The 27,378-nt window shown below is 37.9% G+C and overlaps 3 protein-coding genes across 5 annotated transcripts; all 3 read left to right on the forward strand.

The window, feature by feature from the left end:
- Window positions 1–5,443, forward strand: txnl1 (thioredoxin-like 1). Of its 2 annotated transcripts, XM_062434627.1 has the most exons (9): window positions 1–221; window positions 2,065–2,161; window positions 3,402–3,575; window positions 3,687–3,809; window positions 4,516–4,585; window positions 4,676–4,848; window positions 4,944–5,048; window positions 5,130–5,142; window positions 5,227–5,443. In XM_062434627.1, the coding sequence occupies exons 1-9, from the start codon at window positions 124–126 to the stop codon at window positions 5,394–5,396; spliced, it is 1,023 nt and encodes a 340-aa protein (XP_062290611.1). In that variant the 5' UTR covers window positions 1–123; the 3' UTR covers window positions 5,397–5,443. The 2 variants fall into 2 exon arrangements, with proteins under 2 accessions (XP_062290611.1, XP_062290612.1); XM_062434628.1 differs by having other exon boundaries at window positions 5,130–5,443.
- A 3,733-nt stretch (window positions 5,444–9,176) lies between these two features.
- Window positions 9,177–11,241, forward strand: LOC133995583 (E3 ubiquitin/ISG15 ligase TRIM25-like). Its single transcript, XM_062435046.1, has one exon. It carries the CDS (start codon window positions 9,177–9,179, stop codon window positions 10,827–10,829), a length of 1,653 nt encoding a protein of 550 aa, XP_062291030.1. The 3' UTR covers window positions 10,830–11,241.
- A 1,287-nt stretch (window positions 11,242–12,528) lies between these two features.
- On the forward strand, window positions 12,529–23,792 carry nars1 (asparaginyl-tRNA synthetase 1). 2 transcript variants are annotated; one of them, XM_062435048.1, is made up of 15 exons: window positions 12,529–12,691; window positions 14,610–14,692; window positions 14,804–14,869; window positions 15,232–15,324; window positions 15,430–15,519; window positions 15,857–15,935; window positions 16,030–16,100; window positions 17,020–17,106; window positions 17,555–17,776; window positions 18,502–18,701; window positions 19,547–19,682; window positions 20,603–20,716; window positions 20,933–21,064; window positions 21,295–21,426; window positions 22,676–23,792. In XM_062435048.1, exons 1-15 carry the CDS (start codon window positions 12,649–12,651, stop codon window positions 22,805–22,807), a joined length of 1,680 nt encoding a protein of 559 aa, XP_062291032.1. In that variant the 5' UTR covers window positions 12,529–12,648; the 3' UTR covers window positions 22,808–23,792. The 2 variants fall into 2 exon arrangements, with proteins under 2 accessions (XP_062291032.1, XP_062291033.1); XM_062435049.1 differs by having other exon boundaries at window positions 12,529–12,670.
- The last annotated feature ends 3,586 nt before the right edge of the window (window positions 23,793–27,378 follow it).

Raw genomic sequence — 27,378 nt, forward strand, 5'->3', positions numbered from 1 at the left:
AGAAACAGGACGGCTAGTGACAGAGAGCTGAAAAACACAACACGTTTTTATTTATTAACTTGTCCACTTTCCTGCGTTAATATCACCGGCTAACCAGCTTACACCACAGCCCAAAACTGTACCATGGTCGGTGTTAAAGTGATCGGGAGCGACCCGGACTTCCAGCCAGAGTTAGCGGCCGCCGGCTCTAGGCTCGCCGTGGTGAAGTTCACAATGGCCGGGTAAGATAACCACCCGGCTCCGAGGCCGCGAAGCTAACACAGTGTTGTATCCTGTTAATGTAAGATGGTGGTACTATCCAGAGCTTATCGTTTAACTGTTTAGTGGAGCTGACATGAGCGGAGTAGCTGCGTTTTGTGACTGTAGCTCATTTTACTGCGAGGTAAAGTAGGTTAGCATGCTGCCGTTAGCTCACTAGCTCTGCTGCTTACAATGACATAGCAGTATTACAGTAACTTGGCTGTCGAGTTGTGCTGAGATTTCAATATGTGTCGTATTAATAAACGGAGAGTTGGCTGTCAGCTCTAGTGTGTTATCTACAGCTGGAAAAACAGCAACTTTGCCACCAACTTAATGTTGTACAAAAGATTTATTTGACTCCTTACAGTCTGTGTATGTCTTCACACTCAAGACTGTTTTATCAGCTGTGTTGATCTCTGTACAGTAACGTACTGCTTGTATATACAGAAAAAGTGACTTTAAATTAATTCATTAAAAACAACAATACATCATACAGTCTTTATATACTTTTCACCTATTGTATTTTTAATTTTCTACCTCAAATGTACGTTTTTCTATCATATTAATGTAGTTTGGCAATATAAACGTCTGTTTCCATTGCTAATAAAGCTGGCCTATTTAAGTTGAATTGGATTTCTAATAGTTTAACAGATGAAGTAAATAATTTCAATATATCACTTTGAACTCACTGTAATGCTGTGCTTTCAATGTAAGTGATATGGGCTAAAATCCACAGAGTGTCCACACAGTAACAAGTGCATTTGAAAGTTGATCTGCAGGCTTCAGCAGTCTGAGTCAGTCATATCAAGTGATATCTGCCACATTTACAGTCTATTTAGCATCAAATTCCCTCTTAGTGTTTCCCTGTTGAGCTGTGGTGGAAGTATAGTAACAAAAGGAGGAGCTTTGGCACTAAAAACCACTAACGTCGAAACAAAGAAGACTTGATTTGACTTATTTGGACGGCTGAAGCTTCATTTTAGCCTCAGATCAACGTTTAAATACATTTTTACACATTTTTACATTGTAAGCGCATCTTAGAGATCTTCTTATACTAAGTATGAATAGGAGGAATGATTACAGCTAGAAAAACCTGTTTCAGTGTTCATTTTAGCACCTGATCATTGTTTTGAGACAGGCCTGAAAAACTGCAAACGAGTCCTTTTTTAATATTTACTTCCAGCAGCTGCTTATTTTCAGGTTTTGCTGCTGTGAGCAAGGAAGAAATAAAGTTATACTAAAAGAGATGCAACAAAGTACAGCTGTGGGTAGCAGGGAATGTTTGAAGATCGGAGCCTATAAATCATTGGATATTAACTTGTTACAGACGTATCTGTACTGGTAAACATGTCATCCAATAACAGCTATCATTACAACCAGGGTCTATGTAGTCTGTCAACTAAAGAGCACCAGCAAGTACATGTTTTGACTGTAACATGTCTCACTCAGTTCACAATGGCTTAAAAAAAAGGGATATCTTAAATATTGGTTTATGTTATGTGTTGATGATTTTTATTTAAGCAGGTGATCCAATGATAATTAGATTTTTTTTTAAGTATGCCTAGAAAATCTACTTTTTGTCAGACTATAATCAGCACTTTTTGGGAAGTTGCCAATTTGTAATGATTCAGTTTACTATGTTGTAAAACAGGGATAAACAGAGAACTCTCACATTTAAAGTTACGCTTTTCACTTGATAAATAACTGAAACATTTCATTGAGTATTAAAACAGATGTCGGTTTCTTTTAATGAATTGACCCATTGTTTCCAGCAGTACTCGAGAGAACAGAGCAGATCAATAACATCCTCTCTTGTCTCCGCAGGTGTCGGCCCTGTGTTAGAATAGCTCCGGCTTTCAACATGCTGAGCAACAAGTACCCACAGGTTGTCTTCCTCGAAGTAGATGTTCATGTCTGTCAGGTACGTCTGATCCTCCACATACAGTACCAGGGTCCCTGCGCATCCTTAGTCTTAATGTCTTAAAAGTCGTCTTAAAATGTCTTAAATTTAGTTTTGGATATTCAAGATCTAAAAAATGTCTGGAATTGTCGGAGTTAAGGTATTCAATTTGATTTGAGTGTAATTATATTTTTTCATTTTATGTTATTTATCATTATTATCATTTTCTGATTATTTTAAATAACCAACCATTCAACTTAAAGTAGAAAGAGATCAGCAGTTGGAAATATAAGGAAACTAATCATTAGATGCAGTCCTATATAAATGACTCCAAATGAGCTCCATTTCAACCCACTACAACAGTAATATCCTGCTTTTGCATTATTATATGTCTCATAATATATAATGTATGAGTACAACAGTCACATGTGGTAATGCAGACTATGACTGATGTGACATTAGTATTTTTACACAAGTAAAAGATCTAAATACTTCCTCCACCGAGGTTTGCAGAGCAATTTTAAAACACCAAATTTGTCTTGTTATGACAGAGGAGTAAAGCTTTACAGAAATAAATACATAAAGTTATCCATTTATAAATAATAACATAACTTAGTGTTGTACTTATCATTATTGTATCAGAAATAAGTTTGTTTGTTAATGCATTGCCTATGTAAGATGAGATTTATTTTTGTGAATAATTGGTTTGAAGAATATATATGATTTTGGTATAGTTGGATGTTTTAAATGATTTGAATAATAGTTTGTGATTTGAATCTAATTTGTCATATCCTTTTTCGGCCACAATGGTATTATTTTTCCCTTAAAGAAGTATTAAAAAGGTCTTAAAAGTGATTACATTTGTACTTTAAAAATGTGCAGATTCACTGAGTACACCCATCACATGATTTGCATCTGCTGTGATGGGTGTCAGCATGTGATGGGTGTCGGCTCAGTCGAAAATAAATTCTATTATGAATCAATGGCCAAATACTGTGGAATCAACAATCATCAATTTAAGCATCAACCATCTAATGCTATTTTGGCTCATCTCCTGTCTCATGAGACTACCGAATTGTATCAAAAGAAAGTAACAGAGATGTAGAATTAACACGAGTGCTAAGACAGATGCTGGTATAGCTTTGGATCAACAGTTAGTTTCAGTCAAAGGTACAATGATCGTGGTCTCAGATGTTACTATGAAACAAAAGTTGTAGACGGACGAGAAGCAACTTTTACCAATCATCTCTCTTTCCCTCAGGCGACGGCAGCAGCCAACAACATCTCAGCAACGCCGACCTTCTTGTTCTTCAGGAACAGGGTGCGGGTGGATCAGTATCAAGGGGCGGACTCTGCCGGTCTGGAGGAGAAGATCAAACAGCACACAGAGAACGACCCCGGTAACAATGAGGACTCTGACATTCCAAAGGGATACGTGAGTAGACGATGCTTCTGACACCTTCAGTCGTTGTGGGGGAATCAAAAGTTTCTATAGAAGTGAAAGTTAACTCAGAGGTTGAATTCGTAATGTGTTTTGTGCTTGCAGATGGACCTCATGCCTTTTGTCAACAAAGCCGGGTGCGAGTGCCTCAACGAGAGCGATGACTGTGGCTTCGATAACTGCTTAATCAAAGACTCGACCTACTTGGAGTCTGACTGTGATGAACAGGTAATGACCGACTGACTGGATCTTACTGTCACAAAGTGTAGATTCCTTCAATTTATTTTGCTGTTTGTTTTTTTTTTTTACCAGAACTGGGTATCATTTGCCAATCAAAATGTCTATTCTCATACAGCACATGTGCAGTTTACATGACAACAAAGGAAACTGTCAGATTGTATTGGTTGAAGAACTGTGACTAACAATTATATTCAGTATCCATCCATTATTTTTTCAGTTAACAGGTCAATGAGTTTGGTCCATAAATGTTTCTCAAGTCCAAGGTGACATCCTCATGTGTCTTTTCAAATATATTCAGTTTACTAACATAGAAGATTAAAGAAACCAGAAATCCTCACATTTGAGAAGCAGAAATCAAAGAATACATTTTATTCTTAACAATAATATAGATTAAGTAGATTAATCGCCAAACATTGCAGCTCTACAAATTGAGGTTTAATACCCCACTTTTAGTCCTGATGTTGGTTTGAATTCAGCCTACGACAACATTTCTGGTTTGAATCCCAACCAGGACCATTGTCTCTCCCTCCTGTGATATGTCAAATGAAAGCAAAAGTGTTACAAGTAAATAATAATAATAACACTAATAATCTTAAAAGTAGAACTGCCCCATTTTAGTTGATTGCACACAGTCTGTTTGCCTGTTTTTTCAGTTGAATTTGGTCTGATAGGTTACTGTTTCATATCTTCACAGTTGCTGATAACTATGGCCTTCAACCAGCCCGTCAAGCTCTTCTCTATGAAAATACAGTCTTCAGAATTTGGTGAGTTCTGTTCTGCTCTCTCATTACTTAAATGTGAAAGTACTGCAATACAAATAATCTCTCCTTCCACCTCTTTTTCCTCTGTATCAGCCCAATCCCCTAAGGTGGTGAAGGTGTTCATCAACCTCCCCCGGTCGATGGGTTTCGACGACGCTGAGCGGAGCGAAGCCACTCAGGCTTTGGATCTGTCGGAGGAAGACTACAAAGACGACGGGTTGATTCCTCTGCGCTACGTCAAGTTCCAGAACGTACAGAGTGTTACGGTAAGGGCCAGACCTGTAACATCACTGCTGAAACGTAGACGTGACCAATTTTGATTTCCTGTTAGTTATAGTATTTCTTTTTTTCCCTTTTGCAGTTGTTTATCAAGTCAAACCAAGGAGATGAGGAGACGACAAAAATCAACTACCTGACATTCATAGGCACCCCAGTGCAGGCCACCAATATGAACGACTTCAAAAGGGTACGGACTTGAGTTGATTTTTTTTAGTTTAGGTGTGTTTCTTGTACACGTGGATGTTGATTTTATTATGTTGCCACGCAGGTTGTGGGAAAGAAAGGAGAGAGTCACTGAGCAGGAGAACGAAGGGCGAGGAAGAGAAGACGACGAAGAAGAAGTACAAGAAGAAGAAGAGGAGGAGAAGGATGCTCCAGATACATCCAAGGACTTTCCCTCAGCCAAAGCTGCCACATACACTCTACTGTCTCTCTAACACACACATACACACAACAACCTCCAGCAGTCCTCCTTAAAGTTCTGAATGAATTCTCTCTGTGGAGACTCTCAGTCTATAAATCATTTGTATTGTAATTCTGATGAAAGTCACTGTAAATAAAAACAATCCTTTTTCAAAGGCATGTGTGTCGCGACAGCTTTCTGTGGGACGTACAGCAGGTAGAAAAAGTAGTAGAACTAGTAGTGGTAAAGGGAACAGTAGCAGTGGTGATTGTAGTATTGGCGGCTGTGATAATATAAGCAACACGACTAGCAGTGCCAGTAATACTAGAAACACAAAAATGTACATATTGCATTAAAAAAAGGACCAGTGTGTGGAATTTACCGGTATCGGAATGGACTTGGCAAAGATGGAATATAATATTCAGAGGTATGCTTTAATTAATGTATAATTTCATGAAAATAAGAATCATTGTATTTTATTTTCGTTACCTCTAACCCTTTTTATATCTACATAGGAAGAGGATCCACTTCCACGGACGCCACCGTGTTGCACCGCCATGTTTCTACGGTTCCCCAGAACTTTAAAAAAGTTTTCGGCCACCTTAGGTTCTCCTGCATGCTTGGAAGAGGGGGGAGGGCTATTCATTTGGTTGCAATCTGCAACCTCACCACTGGATGGCTCTAAATCTTACACACTGGTCCTTTGAAAAATTTGAGTCAGTGCTTACAACTGGCCATAATTTCAGTTTTACCACTAGAAACTTTGTCTACTCAGACTGTACAGAGGCGTAAAACAGGAACAATGTGGGTGCCAAGGCTAGTACCACGGTAACACATGATTTGTATTCAATACCCTGATACTGTGACCAGAAAGATAAAGACATGAATACATTTCTCTTACCACTTTTCCTCTGGGGACAGGAAATCCATGCATGGGGAAACTGTACTTTCCTACTGAACTAACACTCCTCACAACGGATGTGAAAGTAACTATTCTGGACCTTTGTCACCATACTGAACTGTTCTGCCTATTACAACTAGTAAACATGAAGCTCAACTTGAAATTAGTTACAATTTCAAAACAAACACCACCGTCGTCACCTATTTTGAATGTACTACATATACAGTACAGTATATAAGCAAAATGTCAGTTCACACTAGAGAAACACTAAATACACATGGTGGGAAGTAACTACGAACATTTACTCAAGTCTTGTCCTTTAGTCACAATGTTGAGGTACCTGCTTTAATTGTGTTTTTCCATTTTATGCTACTCTATGTTTATACCCCACTACATTTGAGAAATGTCTCATCCACTACATTTATTTGATAGCTATTGTTACTTCTTACTTGCATCAAAAACATATGTAAAGCTTATAAAGAGAAGCTTATCACTCACACCATGTGAGATTGCTCTGCCTCAAACACTGGTAAACAATGAGTCAGTGTACAGGCAGTGAATGAACTAGTAGTGGTGTAAAGGTAACAACCTCATCATCAATGTGAACAAAACAAAGGAGATGATATTTGACTTCCACAGGCCTGCACTGCTCACTTACCTCTATTTTAGACTATTCTTATTTCATTTATTTTTATTGTAGATGTTCTTTATTTAATCTCATATTTGTGTATATATATGTGTAGTATATAGTTTATATGTATATTAATATATGTGAATATATATTATTAATATATTAGTATATTAATATGTGTATATAGTTAGTATATATGTGTGTGTATAGTTAGACAAATTAAGTGGGTATCTTTCTTAAGTTGTCTTTTTAGTACTATAGTCCCTCACTTCACGCTCAGGAAGGCCAAAGATTACAGTAACTAGTAACCATTTCAATGTAAGCGCTAATAGTTACAGCACATGCCTCTAGGTAAAACCACAAATTATTGACGTTTACATTTAAGTACAGACTGAACAAATAAAGATCCATGCAGTGTGTAAATTATTCAGCTTTAGAAGGAGGTTAAGAATAAAACTAGAATTGATGTAAAGATAAGAAGGTTTAGAGTTAGAAGTAGTGGTATTAGTAATAGATTAGTTGTAGTATTAGCAATATACATTTGTTACAGATACCAATATCTGTGTTTCTTTGTTTAAGTATGATGGCTACAGAATAGAAGATTTTTTACCGGTAAGTATCACATATATGTTCCCTCTCCCATACACACACATATACACACACTGAATCATTCCCCACATCCTCAGAGATAGTAAATCTAAGAACCTTTGCTTTTGTTTTATAGGTAACCATCAAACATGTTCAAGGACCACATGTGGTACATCAAATGAACGTAAGTAAACTGATCTCTGATCATCTTAAAAGCCAATCAGTTTTTTTGGGGGGGTTTCTCAGGTGTTTAAGATCCTGATAGAAGTGGCCCTTATGCAGAAAGTTGCAGGTGGATCAGAGTCAGCCGTTCTCTCTCTCTTTGACTGGTACTGTGTGGACTGTGTGGACCAAGACCTCATCTTGGTCACTGAAAGACCAGCTCCCTGTTTGGACTTCAAGGAGTACCTTGATATCAAGGGAGGCACTCTTGAGGAGCAAGAGGCTAAGGTACTGAAGTTGTGTGTGTGTGTGTGTGTGTGTGTGTGTGTGTGTGTATGTGTGTGTGTGTGTGTGTGTGTGTGTGTGTGTGTGTGTGTGTGTGTGTGTGTGTGTGTGTGTGTGTGTGTGTGTGTTTATAATCCTAAAAAAAACGATTGACCACCAGCCACCAAAATAATCTGTAATATGTTAATCTTACACTTTCTCATTCAAATGAATAGAAAGGTGTGTCCAAACTTTTGACTGGTACTGTATATATTTATATTTTAATAGTCAACTGCCATATAACCTCAAATCTATCTTAAAAAAAAATTAACAATAATTTGTCGAAAAGGATTCTAATGCGATATCAGGCTACACTCACACATTCTCTGCACCATATATAATAGATAATCAGTAGTTTTCTCAGTGGTAACCAGAAGATTGAGATTTCAGACACTGATTATAGTAGTTAAACATTCATAATGGCATCAACTCTAACCCCAACCCTCATTCAAAATCCAGAAACTATAAATATGGAAATATTTTGAATTTAAACAGGTTTAACTGCTGGTCTCCAGTTCACTTTAAAGTCCATTCATATATGAGCGCTGGAGATTTCAAGTTTTCATATCACATTTTTTGAAGTCGTACACTAAACCTAACTAGTTGTAAGGTCACAAAGAATACTTGTAAGTACACATCTTTAACTCACAACAGAAATCCATTCATGTAAGTACACCAAAATACAAAATTAAACCAATAAAACAAATTAAATAATAAAATAATTCATAAGGTTGCTCTGCAGGTATAAAATGTTGACTCCCAGTGATAGTGCTAAAATTGTCTAATTGGCAGGTGCTTAAACCCATAATCGATTATCATACTTGGTTTTGTTTTGTCAGGATTCAGGAAATATCATCTTTTCATCTGTGGGAGGCAGAACATGTCAGTTTACCATTGCAAGACTGTATGACATGAAAATAGAGCCCATCTTTGCAGGGTTAATCTGAGGCGTCTTGTCCATACCTCATCCATGTTTGGCCTGTACTCTTCAATTCATGTAGTAAACTATGTAGTGGCTATAAACATGTCCCGCCCTGTTGAAGTCGCTCCTCTTCCTGGAATGAGTCCCCTGCTTCTCAAACAAAGTCAGTCCCCTCCCCGTGAGAACATGTGTTTCTTGCATAATGCCCTTCCACAGATCTGACAGTGTATGGATGGGTGTAACCAACATGCTGCAAGGCACAAGAGCTGGTAACTCCCATTCACTGCAAATCAGGAAGTGTATATGAATCAATTGAGTTTTAGTATGATTCATAGGGCGGCATTTATCTAGAGGTGAAACTCTTTGACAACAACTGTAGGTGAAATGGCACAGCAAAAAATGGAGCAGGACAAACTTTGCTGTTCGATTTGTCTGGATTTACTGAAGGATCCGGTCACTATTCCCTGTGGACACAGCTACTGCATGAACTGTATTAAAAGCTACTGGGGTGAAGAGGATCAGAAGAAAATCCACAGCTGTCCTCAGTGCAGAAAATTATTCAGACCGAGGCCTGTCCTGGTGAGAAACACCACATTAACAGATTTAATGGAGAAACTGAAAACGTCCGGACTCCAAGCTGCTCCAGGTGATCACTGCTATTCTGGACCTGAAGATGTGGCCTGTGATGTCTGTACTGGAAAAAAACTGAAAGCTGTCAAGTCCTGTCTGCAGTGTCAAGTCTCTTACTGTGAGCAACACCTCCAGCCTCACTATGACTCTCCTGCCTTTGAAAAACACAAGCTGGTCAACCCCTCCAAGAAGTTTAAGGAGAACATCTGCTCTCATCATGATGAGGTGATGAAGATTTTCTGTCGCACTGATCAAAAATGTATCTGCTATCTGTGCTCCATGGATGAACATAAAGGACATGACATGGTTTCTGCTGCAGCAGAAATGACTGAGAAGCAGAAAGAACTTGGGGTGAGTCAGCAAAAAATCCAGCAGAGAATCCAGGACAGAGAGGACATCATGAAGACGCTTCAGCTGGAGGTGGAGAATATCAACCACTCCGCTGATAAGGCTGTGGGGGTTATTGAGAAGATCTGCACAGATGTGAAGCAGCAGATCAGATCTCGTCAGAAAAATGAAGTGACTCATGTCAAAAAGCTTCAGGACAAGCTGGAGCAGGAGATCACTGAGCTGAGAAGGAAACACATTGAGTTGAAGCAGCTCACACACACAGAGGATCACACTCAGTTTCTACACAATTACACCTTCCTGGCACATCTTAGTGAATCTACAGACTCAGTCAGCATCAATATCCCTCCTCTGAGGTACACTGAGGACATGACAGCAGCTGTCTCAGAGGTTAGAGATGAACTCCAGGACATTCTTAGTGAGGAATGGACCAAGATCTCACTCACAGAGACTGAAGTTGAAGCCTTACTGCCACAAGCAGAGCCCAAGACCAGAGAGGAATTCATGAAGTATGCATGTCAAATCACACTGGATGCAAACACAGCACATCCATACCTAGAAGTCTGCAATATGAGAAAAGTAGATTGGTTGCATTATCGACGCACGTTAGATATGGAAGAGTGTCACCCAGACAGATTCATGGACTGGTCTCAGGTCTTGTGCAGAGAGGGTCTGTCTGGACGTTGTTACTGGGAGGTGGAGTGTCGTGGGGAAGTTTTTGTAGCAGTTGCATACAAGATTATTATCAGAACCGGACGTGAAAGTGTATTTGGACACAATGCTCATTCTTGGGCAGTACAATGTTTTGGCAATAGTTATGAATTCAGGCATAACAAAATCAGAACGTCAATCTCAGGCCCTCAATCTTCCAGAGTGGGAGTGTACCTGGATCACAGTGCAGGTATTCTGTCCTTCTACAGCGTCTCTGACACCATGACTCTCCTTTACAGAGTCCAGACAACGTTCACTCAGCCACTCTGTCCTGGACTTGGTCTTTATTTAAAAGCTTCAGCTGAAATCTGTAATACAGATACAGATATGCAGACATCACAAACCTAATTTGAAGATTGAAACCTGCAGAGACAAGTTTTCAAACAAGGGACAACTTGTAGTGATCATTCTTCATTCTTGTCATTGTTTCTCTTGATGATTGGAGACTTTTCATCTATTTTCTTTTTGTTTATTATTCATTTGATTGAAAATGAATGAATTGTTATACTCTAAATAAATAGTTGCATATGAATCAACAGAACTAAAAAATACAAAAAGATAACCTGAAAAACGATTAATGATGAGGGAAGTGAAAAAGTAGGTATGTTAACTCTGACTTGTTTTAAATCTGTGTAGTGACATAATTAATAACATGTATTTTTTCAGGACTGTGAGACCTCTGTATTTGAAGAAAAGCATAATGAGATTTAAAAAATCATATATTTAGCAATACATTACTGGACAAGATAAATATAATATTACAATTGTTTGTTTTTGGTGGATTATTGGGTATTTGAGGGAAAAATCATTTAATCTCAGTTAATATGATCAGATATTCCTTTGAAATAACACTTGCTTGTAACAAATTTGGTTTTACTGTTTAAGCTTGAACATGTTTTACAGTCTACATGTTTTCATAAAAGTGTATTAAAGTAAATCATTACTGTACATGGTGTTACTTTATTGTAATGTTTATAATTTAGTCATAATTTTACTGATTGATTTGATTGAACACTTTTTTTAAATACCCATGTTTTAACTGATATGAAAGACCACCAATGGGATTTGCAGCGGGATGGAACCGACAAATGGAAAGGGACCAAGGGAAATGGAAGATGGAGAGTGAACATGAAAATTAAACCATACATGGTTGAAAGTGAATGAATCGGGATTTGAAAAAAAGTCCTGGATGTGGAGCTTTGTCAGAAAAGCACATTGTGTAAAGATAGATTAGGAATGAAGCGGGCCAAGTTAAACTGATTGATAGTTGTCAAGTCTATGTCAAAAGCACAGAATGAGGTTTGAAAAATGTGTGGAAGCTGAAAGTCAGTGAGTTGAGATATTAGTTTAATTCCAGGAGATGGCGGTAATGCGATATTTTGGCCGCCGGTAACCACTAAGAACAATAAAGGGAAGAAGAAACTTTGGGATTTTTTTTTCGTTTTTATTGACAGTATTAAAATATATATATAAACACAACGTACAAAACCGTATACATTCTGGGTAGGCTACATATAACAAATACCGAGCAAACTTCATGCATATGTAAAAGAAAATATACACTTTACAAATAGAAATGGAGGATATGTATAAAGATTAACATAGCACAATGTGTTACAGTTTTAATCGCTTTCGGTTTTAGGGAGAATTGAACTGAATGAATGTATTGTTTGATCTCATTGCTAAGTGCAATAAAGCAGCATGGTTTCTTACCTGTAACATTTAGAGATATGGAATTTGGTCATTATAAAAATAATAATTGTCCATTATAATATAATATTTATAATAATCTTATTTATTTATCTTATTTTATTAATGAAAATGTTTCTGATATTTTCCATGAGACCAAACGATACGTACGTTCATCCAATTAAATTAAAACTTTCATCAATATTTTCAACAATAAAAGCACAAACTCACATCAATGCAGAAACAATGGGAGTCGGTCATTCGCTCTTATGGAAGTGACTTGTCCATTAGCAGCCAATCAGCGAGGCGGGTCACCGCCTCTCCTACGGACCTTATAGAGCTGTGTAGACTTGCGTGGCTGATGCAAAGCTGCGTGTCTGGGTCTGAGTGGATACCACCGGCAGACGCCTCTGGAGTTTGATACCTTGTTTTGAACCAAAGTCTTTCGTTTACCGTACTCAGCGGCACCTCGACTGACATGGCGACGGAGATAACTAAAGGTGTGGAGGAAGTCTCAGTTGGTAAGGGGAAAAAAAACGAGCAAAAGCCAACTAGTATTAGCTAAGCTAGCGTTAGCTCCCATAGACATGTGTGCCCTGCGTATTGCATCAGTTGTAGGGAGGATAGCAGTTAGCATTCGAGCTAACACTGTGTTCGGACTCTGGTTATATTCATTCATACGGAGCAGGTTTAGACAGTCACTAAACGTATGTGCAAATTTGAATTAAAAATAAAAATGTGAGCCATGAGAAGAGAACTGTATGCTAATATTTAGCCACGACAGCTGTCAGTGAAGGGGCTGCGTCATTCGTTTAACCTGGTGTATGAAAACGACCTCTCTCTCTCTTTTTTTGATGATTTGAAGCTTTTATTAAGAAATAGACCGTGCTAAAAAGACTGCATGGCCGCGCCCTGTTACCGACAATTCAGTCGTGTGTTATACATTCGAAAACCAAAAAAGTTTCGGTTTCCTTTGACCCTAATGTAATGTCAAGATACTCCATCCTGTGTGACCAATCTGTAACTGGCCGGGATTGATTGTGATTGGCACAGCTTAGGGGACCCTTAGTTGTCTGCGTATTATAGCTTATAGCTGAAATGTGATGAGCTTCAGTTTTTCAGATGGCTGATATGTGCTTACCTTCCTAAAGCTGTGACTGTAATCAATACAAATATAGAACAAATAAAGATGGTTTCCCTGTCTATTATTAAAGTTACTGTTAAAATTGGTGTCAATTTTTATAAAGATTTAAAGAGGGATACACTCTATGACCAACAATATGTGGACACCTTTGCCTACATACTTTTAGACTGTTACTCAGTGATTTGGTCACTTTGCACCTCCTCCACAAACCTGATTTTAGATAAAATGTTAAAAATGTTTGCTTTAGGGTTTTGTAGGTGGGGTGGCAGGTTTAATTATTGGCCTAGAGTAACATTCAGAGTGCCAAGGTCATAAATAGAACCACAGTGATTGAAGATTTTAATGCTGCGGCAATACAATGATGTTTTCGATAATAATGCGCACAAAGTCGCTCTCATATAGTAATTTGGTAACATACACCACCTGTCTGCATAGTTCTGGCCATGTAGTGTATGTTTTTGGGTGTTTTGCCTCAGCTGACCAGTCTAATCTAATGGCCGCAAAATGCATTGTGTTGAATATTTAACCTCAGTTAACCTTCTGAATCCTTCGGGTGACCTCACCAACGCCCTACTTGCATCAGTTCCAGCAATTCTATCTTTGTCCAGTCTAAAATGTTTCAGTATTACTTGGCAAGAGTTCAAAATGTGACAATGGAAGGTTCTTGACTTTCACTTTCACTTTCACTCACGTTACCACTCTGAGCATCAGAAGGGTTCTCATGAAAACCGTTTTCTAACAAGGTGTTAGTCTGTCTCTTCAGTCAATGAATCAATCTATCTATTTTATTTAAAGTGCAGAATCAGCACAGTTCCAGAACACTTTACAATTTAAAAAGAGCACACAGGACAAAATATATGAAACAACCTCTTTTAAAAACATCAATGTTAAAGAGATGTTGAAAAGGTGATGGACCCAGCTACGTTCTAGGGTAGGGTTTAAATTAATGAAGTGACTAAAGGTAGATTTGCTGTCTTGATTTAAATATTTCAACTGAACGTGCTTCTGTAATATGTAAAATGAACAGTCATTCTAGAGATAAGAGGGTGTGCCGGTGTATATGCCATAATTAGCTCAGATAAGTAAGGTGGTGCAAGAAGAACCTTAAAATCAGTTCTAGTTTGCACAGGTAACCAATAAAGAGAAGCCAGAATTGGTGTTTATATGGTCAAATGTTTCTAGTTTTCTCAAGATTCTTTCTGCATTCTGTACAAGAACAATAATCGAGGGTTCCAACAGATATTTTGTATGTGCCAGGAAGGAGTGCCACATCTAACTGTATTTCTGTTTCTCAGGTGAGCTGTACGTGTCGGACAAAAGCGGCAACGACCAGGATGGAGACGGCTCACAGCAGAAACCCTTCAAAACTCCCCTCAAAGTGAGTGGTCATGTAGCTTAAAGTAGCTCTATTGTGTTCAGATTGCTTTGTGCTACAGGACTCATTGTTAGTAGTAGGAATCTGATTGTGTTTATGATCAAATCTTCACAGGCTGTGATGTTTGCTGGGAAGGAGCCTTTCCCGACCATCTACGTAGACTCACAGAAGGAAGGAGAGGTTGGTCTACTTACACATTCGTCATGTATTATTCCCACAGGAAATGATCCCATCAGGTTTTAGAGAGAAAATAATCACATTTCATCTAAAGTTTTGATGTCTGTTTCCATTCATTATTTTATCATCTCACTGTGGTCAGCTGCTGCAGTAAAAACTTTCACAATAACGCCATGAGGCTGCTTGATTCAGGAGATTAATAGGAGGAAAACCTTGACTAACAAAAAAAAAAAAAAGAAGGTTTGATTCTCTGGATGCCTGAGAAAAAAAATGGACAACCTGGTTAAACATTTTCCTTCTTATTTTACACAAATTCACCCAATTTGTGTTTGTCTCTCCGTCTTTCTAATCTTTCTCTTCCTCAGCGTTGGGCTGTGATTTCTAAGACTCAGATGAAAAACACAAAAAAGGCTTTCAACCGTGAGCAGATGAAGAACGACGCCAAGGACAAGAAGGAGGTGCATGTCTTACTGTATTATTCACATTCTCATCAAAATTCACTCCACGATTAGTTTTTTAAAAAATGTCTAAGTTTAATTTCTTGCTCTATGTTTGTTGTGCAGGCAGAGGACGGTGAGAGGAGAGAGAAGAACCTGGAAGAAGCCAAGAAGATCAGCATCGAGATGGACCCCAGCCTGCCCGATCCTGTCCTGGTCCGTCTTTCACATTTCTCTTTGTTTCTACTAGCAAAATAATCTTGATGCACTCAATTCACGCATATTTGACATTTATAACCAGTATCTTAGCATGTAATAAAGGGTTTGTTACACTATAATTGATTATAATGTGGTTATAAGCAGATTGGACATTTATAACTGGTGTATAAACAGTTAAATGATAACACATTATACTCAAATATAACCACACATGCCAATATAGGTTCACAGAACACATTTCTTTTCTAAATGGGTAGCTTTTGAGCTGTGAAAAGCCTTTAATGCAGGGGTTGGTTTGTGTGACTAATGTGAATTGTTGACTGTGTTCATGCAGGTTAAAATTCGTCAGCTGGAGGCAAAGAGAGGTCAGAGAGTCAAAGTGTTCGGATGGGTTCATCGCCTCAGAAGACAGGGTGAGAAGCCTGATACAAGGAATTGAATTTGATGTGTTTGACTTCATGCTGTTCATCCAGATCTGACTGTTGACTCTTTATTTTGTGTCTGCAGGGAAGAACCTGATGTTCATTGTTTTGAGAGATGGAACCGGTTTCCTGCAGTGTGTCCTGTCTGATAAACTGGTACACTTTTATAGCTTTATCATTAATTAATCATTAATCTGACTGTTATCTTTTTACATTGCTGTGCTGTTAGTTTTATCCTTTAATGACGTTTATAAAAATGCAGCTATTAGAACTAGAGCCGTAGTTTCATTACCAATCAATCTTTTGATTATTTCCATGATTAATCAATAATTGATCAAGTTTTTGGGTCCATAAAATGTTAGATAATAGTTTTTAAAAAAGGTCATTCACTGTTTCCCAGAGCCCAAGGTGATGTCTTTAAATGTTTTGTTGTGTCCATAACTAAGAGACATTGAGTTTACTATTCTAGAAGACTAAATAAACCAGAATATTTTAACATTTGAGAAGCTTGAATTACAAAATGCTTTTTTCTGACTCAAAGCACCTTAATATATTATCAAAATGAATGGTAGTGGTTTAATTTAATGGTTGGCAAATAATCAATTAATCGCTGCAGCCATTAATGTGTAGGTGTGAAGGGAATAATAAAGTCATTTTATTTTGAAGTTGGATTAAATTGAAACAGTGAATGTGAAACAGGAAAAGCGATTCAGGTTTTGAAGAAGACATATAAGGTGTGTATGGAGCACTATACAGAGAGGTATTGGCTCCACACACACCTCCCTCACCTGTGGTTAGATCAGGAGGAGGATACAGGAGAGATGAATGAATCAGACCTCAGCCTGACTGGAGAAACTTCCCTGAGTGCAGGATGAGTCATCAAACACGTGAAACTATGTTAGAGGAAGAGAAAGACAGTAATTTTTTACATATTTGGCATATAAAGAGATAAATGAACAATTGATACAGGGCTAAACAGGGAAACTGTTGACCGTTCAAGACAAATGTTACAGTCACATTCTGTCCTCTGATTCCTCCCACCACTGACTTCTTCTCTTGTTTTTGTTTTTTCCAGTGTCAGTGCTACAATGGCCTGGTGTTGTCCACAGAGAGTACTGTGGCTCTGTACGGCATTGTTACTGCAGTCCCTGAAGGAAAACAGGTAAAAACGCACACCTGCACTACAGCAGTGGAAACCTGCAGTACATTTAGACACACACAATAAACCAGAGAACATGTGTTCATGCACTGAAGGGACCTGGTTGTAGCAGCAGTTGAGACTTAAATGACCTTACTAGAACCGTGGCTCATGATTTAAGTGTATTTTGGTGATACTGTACAAGTGATTATATGGCAAATATTAAAGTCTTTTAATTTAATGACTCTGCATATAAAAGAAAGCCAATTGGAAACTTGTTATACAGTATTCATACATGACCAAGAAATCCATGCTTTCTTACTGAAACTTCAACTTATCTTCAACCCTGATTACAGAAACCATGTTTAATGTTTGCTTGAAATCTAAGAAAGCAGATACTAACAGCACTAAGATGAGTCGAATTTAGCGCTGAAACAAATCATAACAAACACTTCTCGTCTTCCTCTCCCAGGCGCCCGGAGGCCACGAGCTGCACTGCGACTTCTGGGAGCTGGTCGGCTTGGCTCCGGCAGGCGGCGCCGACAACCTGGTGAACGAAGAGTCGGACGTCGACGTCCAGCTGAACAACCGACACATGATGATCCGAGGAGAGAACGTCTCCAAGATCCTCCGAGTGCGATCCACCGTGACGCAGTGCTTCAGAGACCACTTCTTCGACCGCGGATACTACGAGGTGATTGTTTTTAACTTCAGAACTTTAGAAAGGTTGGGTAAATAACATGCAGATCTAAGCACAAAGGAACACATCTTAAATCAGATATTTTCTTTTCTCCCTTATTTATTTATTGATTGCAAAGGGAAATAAACAACATTCAGATAGAAGGCTTCTTTAGAGGTTGAATTGACTTATGTCACAGATGGCAGATAATATAAGCTGCAGCCAGTGCTTTGATTGGACGAAAAGAATTGACAGGTCACTGGAAGAGGAAGTATTGACCAGCATTCTTTTTGTGCAGCTTTGCTTCTGAATCTCAGCCACATTGTTTGACTTCAGACTGTAACTGCATTCTGAAATAGTCTTCAAATCTTATTACTGCAGCTGTGCAACTCACAAACTTTTTTTTTTTCTGTAGTTTATAGTCTTGTAGCTTACTGTCTCATCTGATGTCTTTGAAAGAGTGCATAAAGGACAGCGTGTACACTGGTACCAATATATTTTTTATAGGCCAATATCTGCTGTGATAACAATAGCTGACTGACAGATAGGTCAGCTCTAATCATAATTCATGTTTTTTGTAAATCAAAAGGAAGTGATGATGGATCAGATAAGAGATTAATCAGAATCTAAAGTAATTATTTTACCAGCCTGAGATCACAGGTTGAGTCTGATTGCAGATAGGTACACGTATTTCTCACATGTTCTCTAACCGCCTCTTTTATTCGCTTTCCTGGATGTAGATCACTCCTCCAACCCTGGTGCAGACTCAGGTGGAGGGCGGCTCCACGCTGTTTAACCTCAACTACTTTGGCGAGCAGGCGTACCTGACGCAGTCCTCCCAGCTGTACCTGGAGACCTGCATACCTGCTCTGGGTGACACCTTCTGCATCTCACAGTCGTACCGAGCTGAGCAGTCCCGCACCCGCAGACACTTGTCCGAGTGAGCATGCTATTCTATTCCTGTAGTCCTGTGTAGGAACACCCAAATTAAGTAGAAAAAGAGAAAATGATTCAGACTGAGATATTTCAGTTTTTTAGCTCCTATGATGTCCCAGTGTGGTTTAACTTCCAGAGAAGCAGCAGAATTTCACTTCAGATATCAGATTAAGTTGAAAAATATAGTTGAGCCCAGAGGAAAATTCTTCTTATTAGGTGTGATTATCAGAGCTAAAACTATCATAATAGTGATATTATGATTACATGGCAATTACCCTGATTCAGGTAAAGTGAAACACTGACATTTACAACATATTGGAGAAATTGTAGTTTAAGATGTGAAAAATGGATAGTTTGATGTAGATTTAGCTCACAAAGAGGAAGTATAATTGGATCAGGCATATAACATAAACAACATATTATCCACTGTTGTATAGTAGAGACAGGTGATTGTGTCATTAGATAACAGCTACACATGATCCTACCTCTTCATTCAGTAGATTGATGTTATTATTGTGGATTAGGAGTTTAATCCATATAAAAAAGAGAAAGGAGAAATAGTAAATCATAGCTGTTTTAAGTTTCAGTGAGTCTACAGTAGTGTTTGAATGTCTTAATAAAAACAGAGATTGATAACATCTATATATAATAGCCAATACTTTTTACATTTACAAAAAAAAAATTGACTGGTTGTTAAGTGATGTAAATTAAACAGCGTTTTATTGAAGAAGAATTAATGTAGTGCCACTGACAGTAAACCCAGTGGGAAAATGATCACGAACATTTGTGACAACCTCCTGCATTCTGATCATTTATCCACATTTAATAATTAAAATTTCCTGCGTTCAGGTACACTCATGTCGAGGCCGAGTGTCCCTTCATGTCTTTTGATGACCTGCTGAACAGACTGGAGGACCTGGTGTGTGACGTGGTGGACAGAGTGCTCAAATCCCCCGCCGGTGAGCTGCTGTACGACATCAACCCGGTACGTCACGCTCCATCAGCCGCTGTCAATACGTTATTTTCAAATATCGGATTTATTTAGGAAATTTCCAATAAAGATTTTCACACACATACATAGAAATAAATTCTTGTATGTATGATCAAGTAGAAAGAAAACATTATGTAAGGTGGGGTGAACATTAACATTAAAAGGAAGAAAAGGAAAAAAACAACAGAAAAAGCTAAAGACAAACTAAAAGACATTTTGGAGACGATAGCATACTAAACATAGTGTGTCCTGCTAGGGCGAAAGCAGAACTTGGTCATGAGATGCAGGATATTGGTGCAATACATGGGGTTGATCACCACCCAATAAAGATAGCCAAACTTACATTAGAGCCACGAAGGGAGGGTTTAATTTTCTGGAGAAAGTCAAAGCTCCTGCAACACTCGTAGTATAGAAGAACTTTATTAATAGACCAACACGTTAGGGCTTGTGGCCTGCATCAGGGTCATCATAAAACACATTACAAGCAGCATTTAAATAGTGTAGTTAAAAAGCAGGAAATAAATAATAATAAGTAATGTATGAATGGCTTCAATACAGGTAGAAGAAGGAACAGTAGGAGAGTGTGTGAGAATAAAGTTACACATTTCTAAGTATCTGAAGAAATTGATCTTTACACACACATTTCTCCATGTGCTCCAAGTATTTACAAAGGTTTAACTTTTTGGGAAGCTTATCAACCTAATGTGGTAATAGAGATAAACAGGGTGTTACAGTATTTAGATATCGGTGTATCAGAATGTCGGTTGCTATTCTTGGCAGCAGCTGAAACAAGGTCCTTCTACTCATAGTCCCTAGTGTATCTGTTCTAGAGCTTTTGATCACATGATCTTCACTAGGAGTAGATATTTTCTATATGTAATAGTTAATATTTTCTTTGATATATTACTTTTCAGAACTTCAAACCCCCCAAGAGGCCGTTCAAGAGGATGAACTACACCGAAGCCATCGATTGGCTCAAAGAGCACGACATCAAGAAGGAGGACGGCACCTTCTACGAGTTCGGAGAGGTGACGACTCTACACACACACACACACACACAAAACACACCTTCTCCGAAGCTCTCAACTCCTCCTCGCAAGCTCCAGAAATGTTTATTACTGCAGGATTTCAACCTATGAAATTAGTTTTATACCCATCAACTGCCTTTTTTAATTACTGAATCCTCATTTTGATATTTAATTAATTCTCTGTTTTTACTTTTTTGTCGTGTCTCGTGGTCTCAGGACATCCCCGAGGCTCCAGAGAGGCTGATGACGGACGCCATCAATGAGACCATCCTGCTCTGTCGTTTCCCCGCTGAGATCAAATCTTTCTACATGATGCGTTGCCCCGAGGACAGACGCCTCACCGAGTCGGTACGAACCTCAAAACCTTTACACTATAATCTACTTGAACTTTGGCCACAAGATCAGGGGGTTTATTTGAGGAGTGCAGCAAGGTATTGTAGATGAAGTGGGTATCAGTTAAAAGCTGCGTAGGAAGCTGAGGTTACTATTTGAGTGACTGTGTCAGAGTGTGTGGGTAACTGACCAACTGACCACCTGGGCTTGTGTGTGTGTGTGTGCGTGTGCGTGCGTGTCTCTAGGTTGATGTGTTGATGCCAAATGTGGGCGAGATCGTCGGAGGCTCCATGCGTATCTGGGATGCTGAGGAGCTGTTGGAGGGATACAAGAGGGAGGGTATTGACCCAACCCCGTACTACTGGTACAATGACCAGGTAACACACCAACAACAGTTCTTTTTTTTTTCTTGTTTTTTTACAGAAATTCTGAAAAACAGGCCCAGAGATGTATAATATGTCAATTAATAATTATCCATGACTACTCTACACTTCAATTTACTACACTATATTACACTGTACTACACTACACTACACTACACTGTACTACACTACACTACACTACACTACACTGTACTATACTACACTGTACTACATTACACTAAACTGTACTACACTATACTACACTACACTACACTATACTATACTACACTGTACTACACTACAGTGTACTGTACTATACTACACTGTACTGTACTACACTGTGCTACACTATATTATTACACTGTACCACACTACACTTCAATTTACTACACTATATTACACTGTACTACGCTACACTACTATACTACTCAACACCACACTGTACTATACTACACTATACTGTACTACACTACACTATACTACTCAACACTACACTGTACTATACTACACTACACTGTACTATACTACACTATACTGTACTGTACTACACTACACTGTACTATACTACACTACACTGTACTATACTACACTACACTGTACTACACTGTACTATACTACACTACACTATACTACTCAACACTACACTGTACTATACTACACTGTACTGTACTACACTATACTACACTGTACTATACTACACTATACTGTACTATACTACACTGTACTGTACTACACTATACTACACTGTACTATACTACACTATACTGTACTGTACTACACTGTACTATACTACACTGTACTATACTACACTATACTGTACTACACTACACTACACTGTACTATACTACACTACACTGTACTATACTACACTATACTGTACTACACTGTACTATACTACACTATACTGTACTACAATATACTACACTATACTATACCACACTACACTGTACTACAATACACTACACTACACTGTACTATACTACACTGTACTGTACTACAATATACTACACTATACTATACCACACTACACTGTACTACAATACACTACACCATTTTTATTTAAGTGATTTTTGTTTTTTTAAGGCAAAAATACAAGTTATGAATGATCAATTGTTGATTTTTACGATCATGATGTGCAGATGATGATATACAGACAAATCGCCTGAGTGAGGTGTTGAAGTGTGTCAGAACTTGGCCTCGATGGGTTGCTTTATTTGTGTAGTGGTGTGTATTAACAGGCGGCTGTGTGTGTGTTTTTTTTCAGAGGAAGTATGGCACATGCCCCCATGGTGGTTACGGTCTGGGTCTGGAGCGCTTCCTCACCTGGCTCCTGAACAGACATCACATCAGAGACGTCTGCCTGTACCCACGATTCATCCAGCGCTGCCGACCCTGAACACATACACACACACACACACACACACGCTGTCAGTAAACATCGGCCTGACACGCGGCAGCACTCCGTGAGCCATCACATGTCTCACTACAATATTCCAGTATATATTTTCCCTAAAGCAGTTTTATTTTGAGTAACAGACCTCAAATCTGAAGTTAAAATCTCAAGATGCCATCGCAGGCAGTTAAATCCCCCACCACTACCTGCTGCACTCAGCCCCCCGACTGACTCTTCTATCCTGCTGCTATAAAACTACATCTGATCATTTCCACCTCTGCTCGTGCTCTTTGTCTGATTATTGAAACAGTAATAAAATCAGTGCAGTTTCTTCTGAAGAAAAAAAAAGAAGAATGTTTTACATGCTTTTTAATTAACCTTAGAAATCTTTTTTTCTAACATATTTATTCTATTCAAATTGTCCATAGTTCAAATTCAAAGCCACATAAATCAAACATCTATATCTTAATGTTTGCAACTTCACACAGAAAGTTACAGGAATTAGTTACACTAAAAAGCATTAAGGTCAAAATTCTTTCTTGCTTCAGTAACAGCAGCTATATATAATGATTTTCAATTATTAGTTATTTCCTGTAACTGATGTTTCTTGTGTTGTAATTAGCTTTCAAAAGATCATAGATACTCAAAATATTTGTCCAAAAAATGCTTAGCCAAACACACACACATAACTTCTCTCATCATTGTACTTGAGGACCATCATTCTGACCCTGTCTCAGCAGCTGAGTAAAGCTTCTTTCTGTCAGTGATTGGATCAGAATTCAATCGCAAAAAAAGATTTTGTGCACTTTTCATCTATCAAAGAACATTTAACTTCCTTCCTGAAATAAAGAGAAAGAGAGACGTGCCATCAACGGTTGGGTAGCAGCCTATCACACAGTTATCTTCAGTGGCGTAGGATCAGATTTTCATCTTTTTGTTCTGCCTTGTCTTCAGAAATAAACTGCACATGAATAAAACATGATTCAGAGATGGTTGTATGAGGGGTTTTTTAGGTCGGGTTTGTTCTTTGTTTTTTTTTTACCACATTCAGACTAAACTTAAGCTTTTACGTCTTTGAACGATGGTTAATGTCAAAACATGTCACACTTACCCAAAGCAACATTAAATACACTAATAATGTTTTTAACAGTAGGCTACTAATAGTAACTTAAGTCAACAAGTGTATGTATTCATACAGGTACATACAGTTAAAACAGATTCCAAAAATATGACAAATTAGTATGAAAAAACTTTTATTTTGGTAATAGAATAGCAATGAATAGCACTTATATGTGAATTACATTAAAAGAAAAAAAATACTCCTGAATCATGTTAGCATTATTATCATTCGTTGTTAAAAACAAATGAGGCTGCACAGCTAGCTGTTAGCTCTTGGCTCACTGTTTATTAATTAACGTTCAGCTGCAGTTCCTATATCAGCCACTAGATGCTCCAAGAATCCTGACTGCTGTTACAACATAGGCAGGAAACCCTTTCCCCTCCACCACAGACACAGTGCAGCAACATTATCTCTGCAGTGAAGTTTAGTGTTGAGAGTTTGAGCCAAAAAACTGTAAAAATGCTCAATCTGTAAAGTTATAATATTTGTTTTATCCAGTCCTGCATGATATGATAGACAGTTCTGGGAGTTGTATAATTCAGGTGCAGTAGTTCATTTGACATTTGACATTTTTGTATTTTTAATTTATGAATGAAGACTAAAAGTTCACAATGTGTTCTTTCAGCTCATGGTTTAAAGTTTCTCCAAATGTCATTGAAATCCTCAAATTTACATTTAAACACTTTGTTTCAAGTGTTTTCTTTCCTTCTGATAATGTGTGTGTGTGCATGCGTGGGTGGGTGGACACAAAAAGTTAGGTATGTGAGGACTTCCTCCTCCTTGTGTTTCCTTGAATGTGTGAGATACAGTTCCTGGTTCCTCTTCAGCTTTCATGCTCTTAAAGTGAATTTAAAAGGAAGAAGGAAGGACATCTAGAAAAACTGGTATCATTTAAAAGGGGAAAAAAAGTAGTCTGTAAATGGACTGCCTTAACAAATGCTGTTCTGTGAATTCAGACATAAACATATAGGCCCATACATCACATAAAGAATGTGATGTATGGTTGAATGTGATTGGTGTAATCAAGGTAGAGAATAACAGATGCCCATCTCCTTAGAAATAGAACAATGTGTACCCATTGTGCTATCACAGGAGGGTTAGGCTTCATCCAGTTCATTGTAATTATTTTTCAATCAATCAATCAATCAATCTTTATTTGTATAGCGCCAAATCACAACAAAGTTATCTCAAGGCACTTTACACATAGAGCAGGTTCTAAACCGAACTCTTCAGGTTTAATTTTAAAGAGACCCAACATTCCCACATGAGCAAGCATTTAGCGACAATGGCAAGAAAAAACTCCCTTTTAACAGGAAGAAACCTCAGGCAGAACCAGGCTCAAAGTGGGCGGCCATCTGCCTCGACCGGTTGGGGTAGAGGGGAGAGAGAGCAAGAATAGGAGGGAGAGAGAAGCACATAGAAAATAAACATTGAAGCTAGAAGGTCCGGGACTGGAATCTGTCATCCAGACGTCTACAGGCCCAGATTACCTGATTTTCTTGCAATCATCAACAAAACATACCTTTATATAGCACTGATCAATGGTAAACTAGGGTTCAGGTGCTTTGTCCAATAAGAGGAATTCAGGGGAATGTCAGTTCCTAAGATTATCTCAGTCTTTTTTATTTTTTTATTTAAACAAACATTGTCATGTAGCTTCAGTAGTGTTTCAAAATCTGCCCTAAACAGGCTGAATTAGTTGATTTATGACACTGTTCCTGTAAACCTAACTCTTATCAGAATCAGAATCATCTTTATTGGTATGATAAAAAACAATTGTTATATATCATGACATAATACATGTACTCCATCTATAAAAAACTATCTTGGTGGTGAACACTGACCTCTTTCTAACAAATAATCTGGTATACAACATTTACAAAATGAACATTGTAATAGTGTGTGGTCGTAATATATATATATGCTACTGCCATCCTCCGAGTACATTTAACGCCATCATATAACTCTTACACAGTAAAGTGTACACACAACACGCAATGAGTGGCAGCCTCATACAAATAGATAATAGGAAGACTCTACAAAGACTCTGACTCCGGAGTGCTGAGATTAATATTAAATTGTAAAAAAAAAAAAGAAAAAAAAAAGATGTTACTTTATATTCATATTATATTATATTCATGGTTATATACAGTATATAGAGACTGTTCAGATAAACAGTTGAGAATGAAATGTAGTGCACATTTTGTATTTTAGACTAAAATGTATGTATATAATTTGTATGTACTATGGGGTATTATAGCGTGAATTAATTGAATGAATCGAATCTAAGGTGATTATTTGCAGTTAGTTACTTTTAGAGCCAGATTTGAGGTAAGAAGGTAACACGTGGCCAAAGCCGGAGGTAAACAGTGTATGTTGGTAACAGTATTACAGATAAACGACTTTATCTCTGCACACACGCACGCGCACGCACGCACGCACGCACACACACACACACACACACACAGTCTCCAGTGTGGGCGTGTCCGGCACGAGCAGGGCAGGGTTATCTTCTGTTTTAGGCCGGCGTATATGCGACGTCATAATAAGATAAGTGCTTTGCGTCAAGTCAACCGCAATAAGTAAGAAGCTTTACGGAAACGTGTCAGTATTGTCTCTACAAATAAAAGCATGTATTGAATCAGTCACATTCCCAATGAACAAAAAGACACGTATAAAAACATATCTTGAACCTGGTGAGAGATATTTAGCTGAATCATCAGATTTAAGGTGCAGTAAAGCAGTAACTTTAACACATTTTGACAGGTCTATTGTAAATAAAGTGAAAAAACCCCCAAACAAACAAAAACCCAGACAGCATATTTATTACAGCTTTTAATTGGTATCATTTAATTTATTTTTACTTAATGTGTATTTTTTACAAATTGTCTAACTTTATTATTTTATTTTCTATTCTATATATATTATTTGCTTTTGTTTTATTGTATTGTACTTTTTCTTTTTAAAGCACTTTGAGGTACGTCCTTTGTATGAAAGGTGCTCTATAAATAAAGTTTATTATTATTACTAATATGTATTAACCCCTGTGACATTGAATAAACTGTCAGCACTGTAACACTACTATAAGCTTAGGAAGTACTATACTTCATATTTGTACTTATTGTTATTTTACCTTAAAGGATCATTGTGTAGGTATATAAATGAATAGTCAATGGTCCTCACATGTTATCTGCAAAATAGTATTTTAGCCGTTTTGAGTTTTATCGTTGCATTTATTTGTCAGTTTCCATTTAATGTATACTTGAAAAATAATGCAATGAACTGGATCATTAAGTTTAAATCTAAACTTGAACGGAAATGTTGCATCATACCTTCATTTTGAAATTGCTCACCGGAAGTATTGCAGCCGACACTCGCTAACTTGACAGCAGCACTACACAAGCAGCTGGTGTGGCTGAAGGAATCTGGCTGACACATCGGTCAGAGACTCATT

Source organism: Scomber scombrus, chromosome 15 (assembly GCF_963691925.1).
Source record: "Scomber scombrus chromosome 15, fScoSco1.1, whole genome shotgun sequence".
Classification (NCBI taxonomy): domain Eukaryota; kingdom Metazoa; phylum Chordata; class Actinopteri; order Scombriformes; family Scombridae; genus Scomber; species Scomber scombrus.

Coding starts and splice junctions, on each gene's coding strand:
- txnl1 (XM_062434627.1), top strand. CDS start 124: ATGGTCGGTGTTAAAGTGATCGGGAGCGACCCGGACTTCCAGCCAGAG. Junction 4,586..4,675: donor AATACAGTCTTCAGAATTTG/GTGAGTTCTGTT, acceptor CCTCTGTATCAG/CCCAATCCCCTAAGGTGGTG. Junction 4,849..4,943: donor AGAACGTACAGAGTGTTACG/GTAAGGGCCAGA, acceptor TCCCTTTTGCAG/TTGTTTATCAAGTCAAACCA.
- LOC133995583 (XM_062435046.1), top strand. CDS start 9,177: ATGGCACAGCAAAAAATGGAGCAGGACAAACTTTGCTGTTCGATTTGT.
- nars1 (XM_062435048.1), top strand. CDS start 12,649: ATGGCGACGGAGATAACTAAAGGTGTGGAGGAAGTCTCAGTTG. Junction 14,693..14,803: donor CCTTCAAAACTCCCCTCAAA/GTGAGTGGTCAT, acceptor AAATCTTCACAG/GCTGTGATGTTTGCTGGGAA. Junction 21,427..22,675: donor ACTACTGGTACAATGACCAG/GTAACACACCAA, acceptor GTTTTTTTTCAG/AGGAAGTATGGCACATGCCC.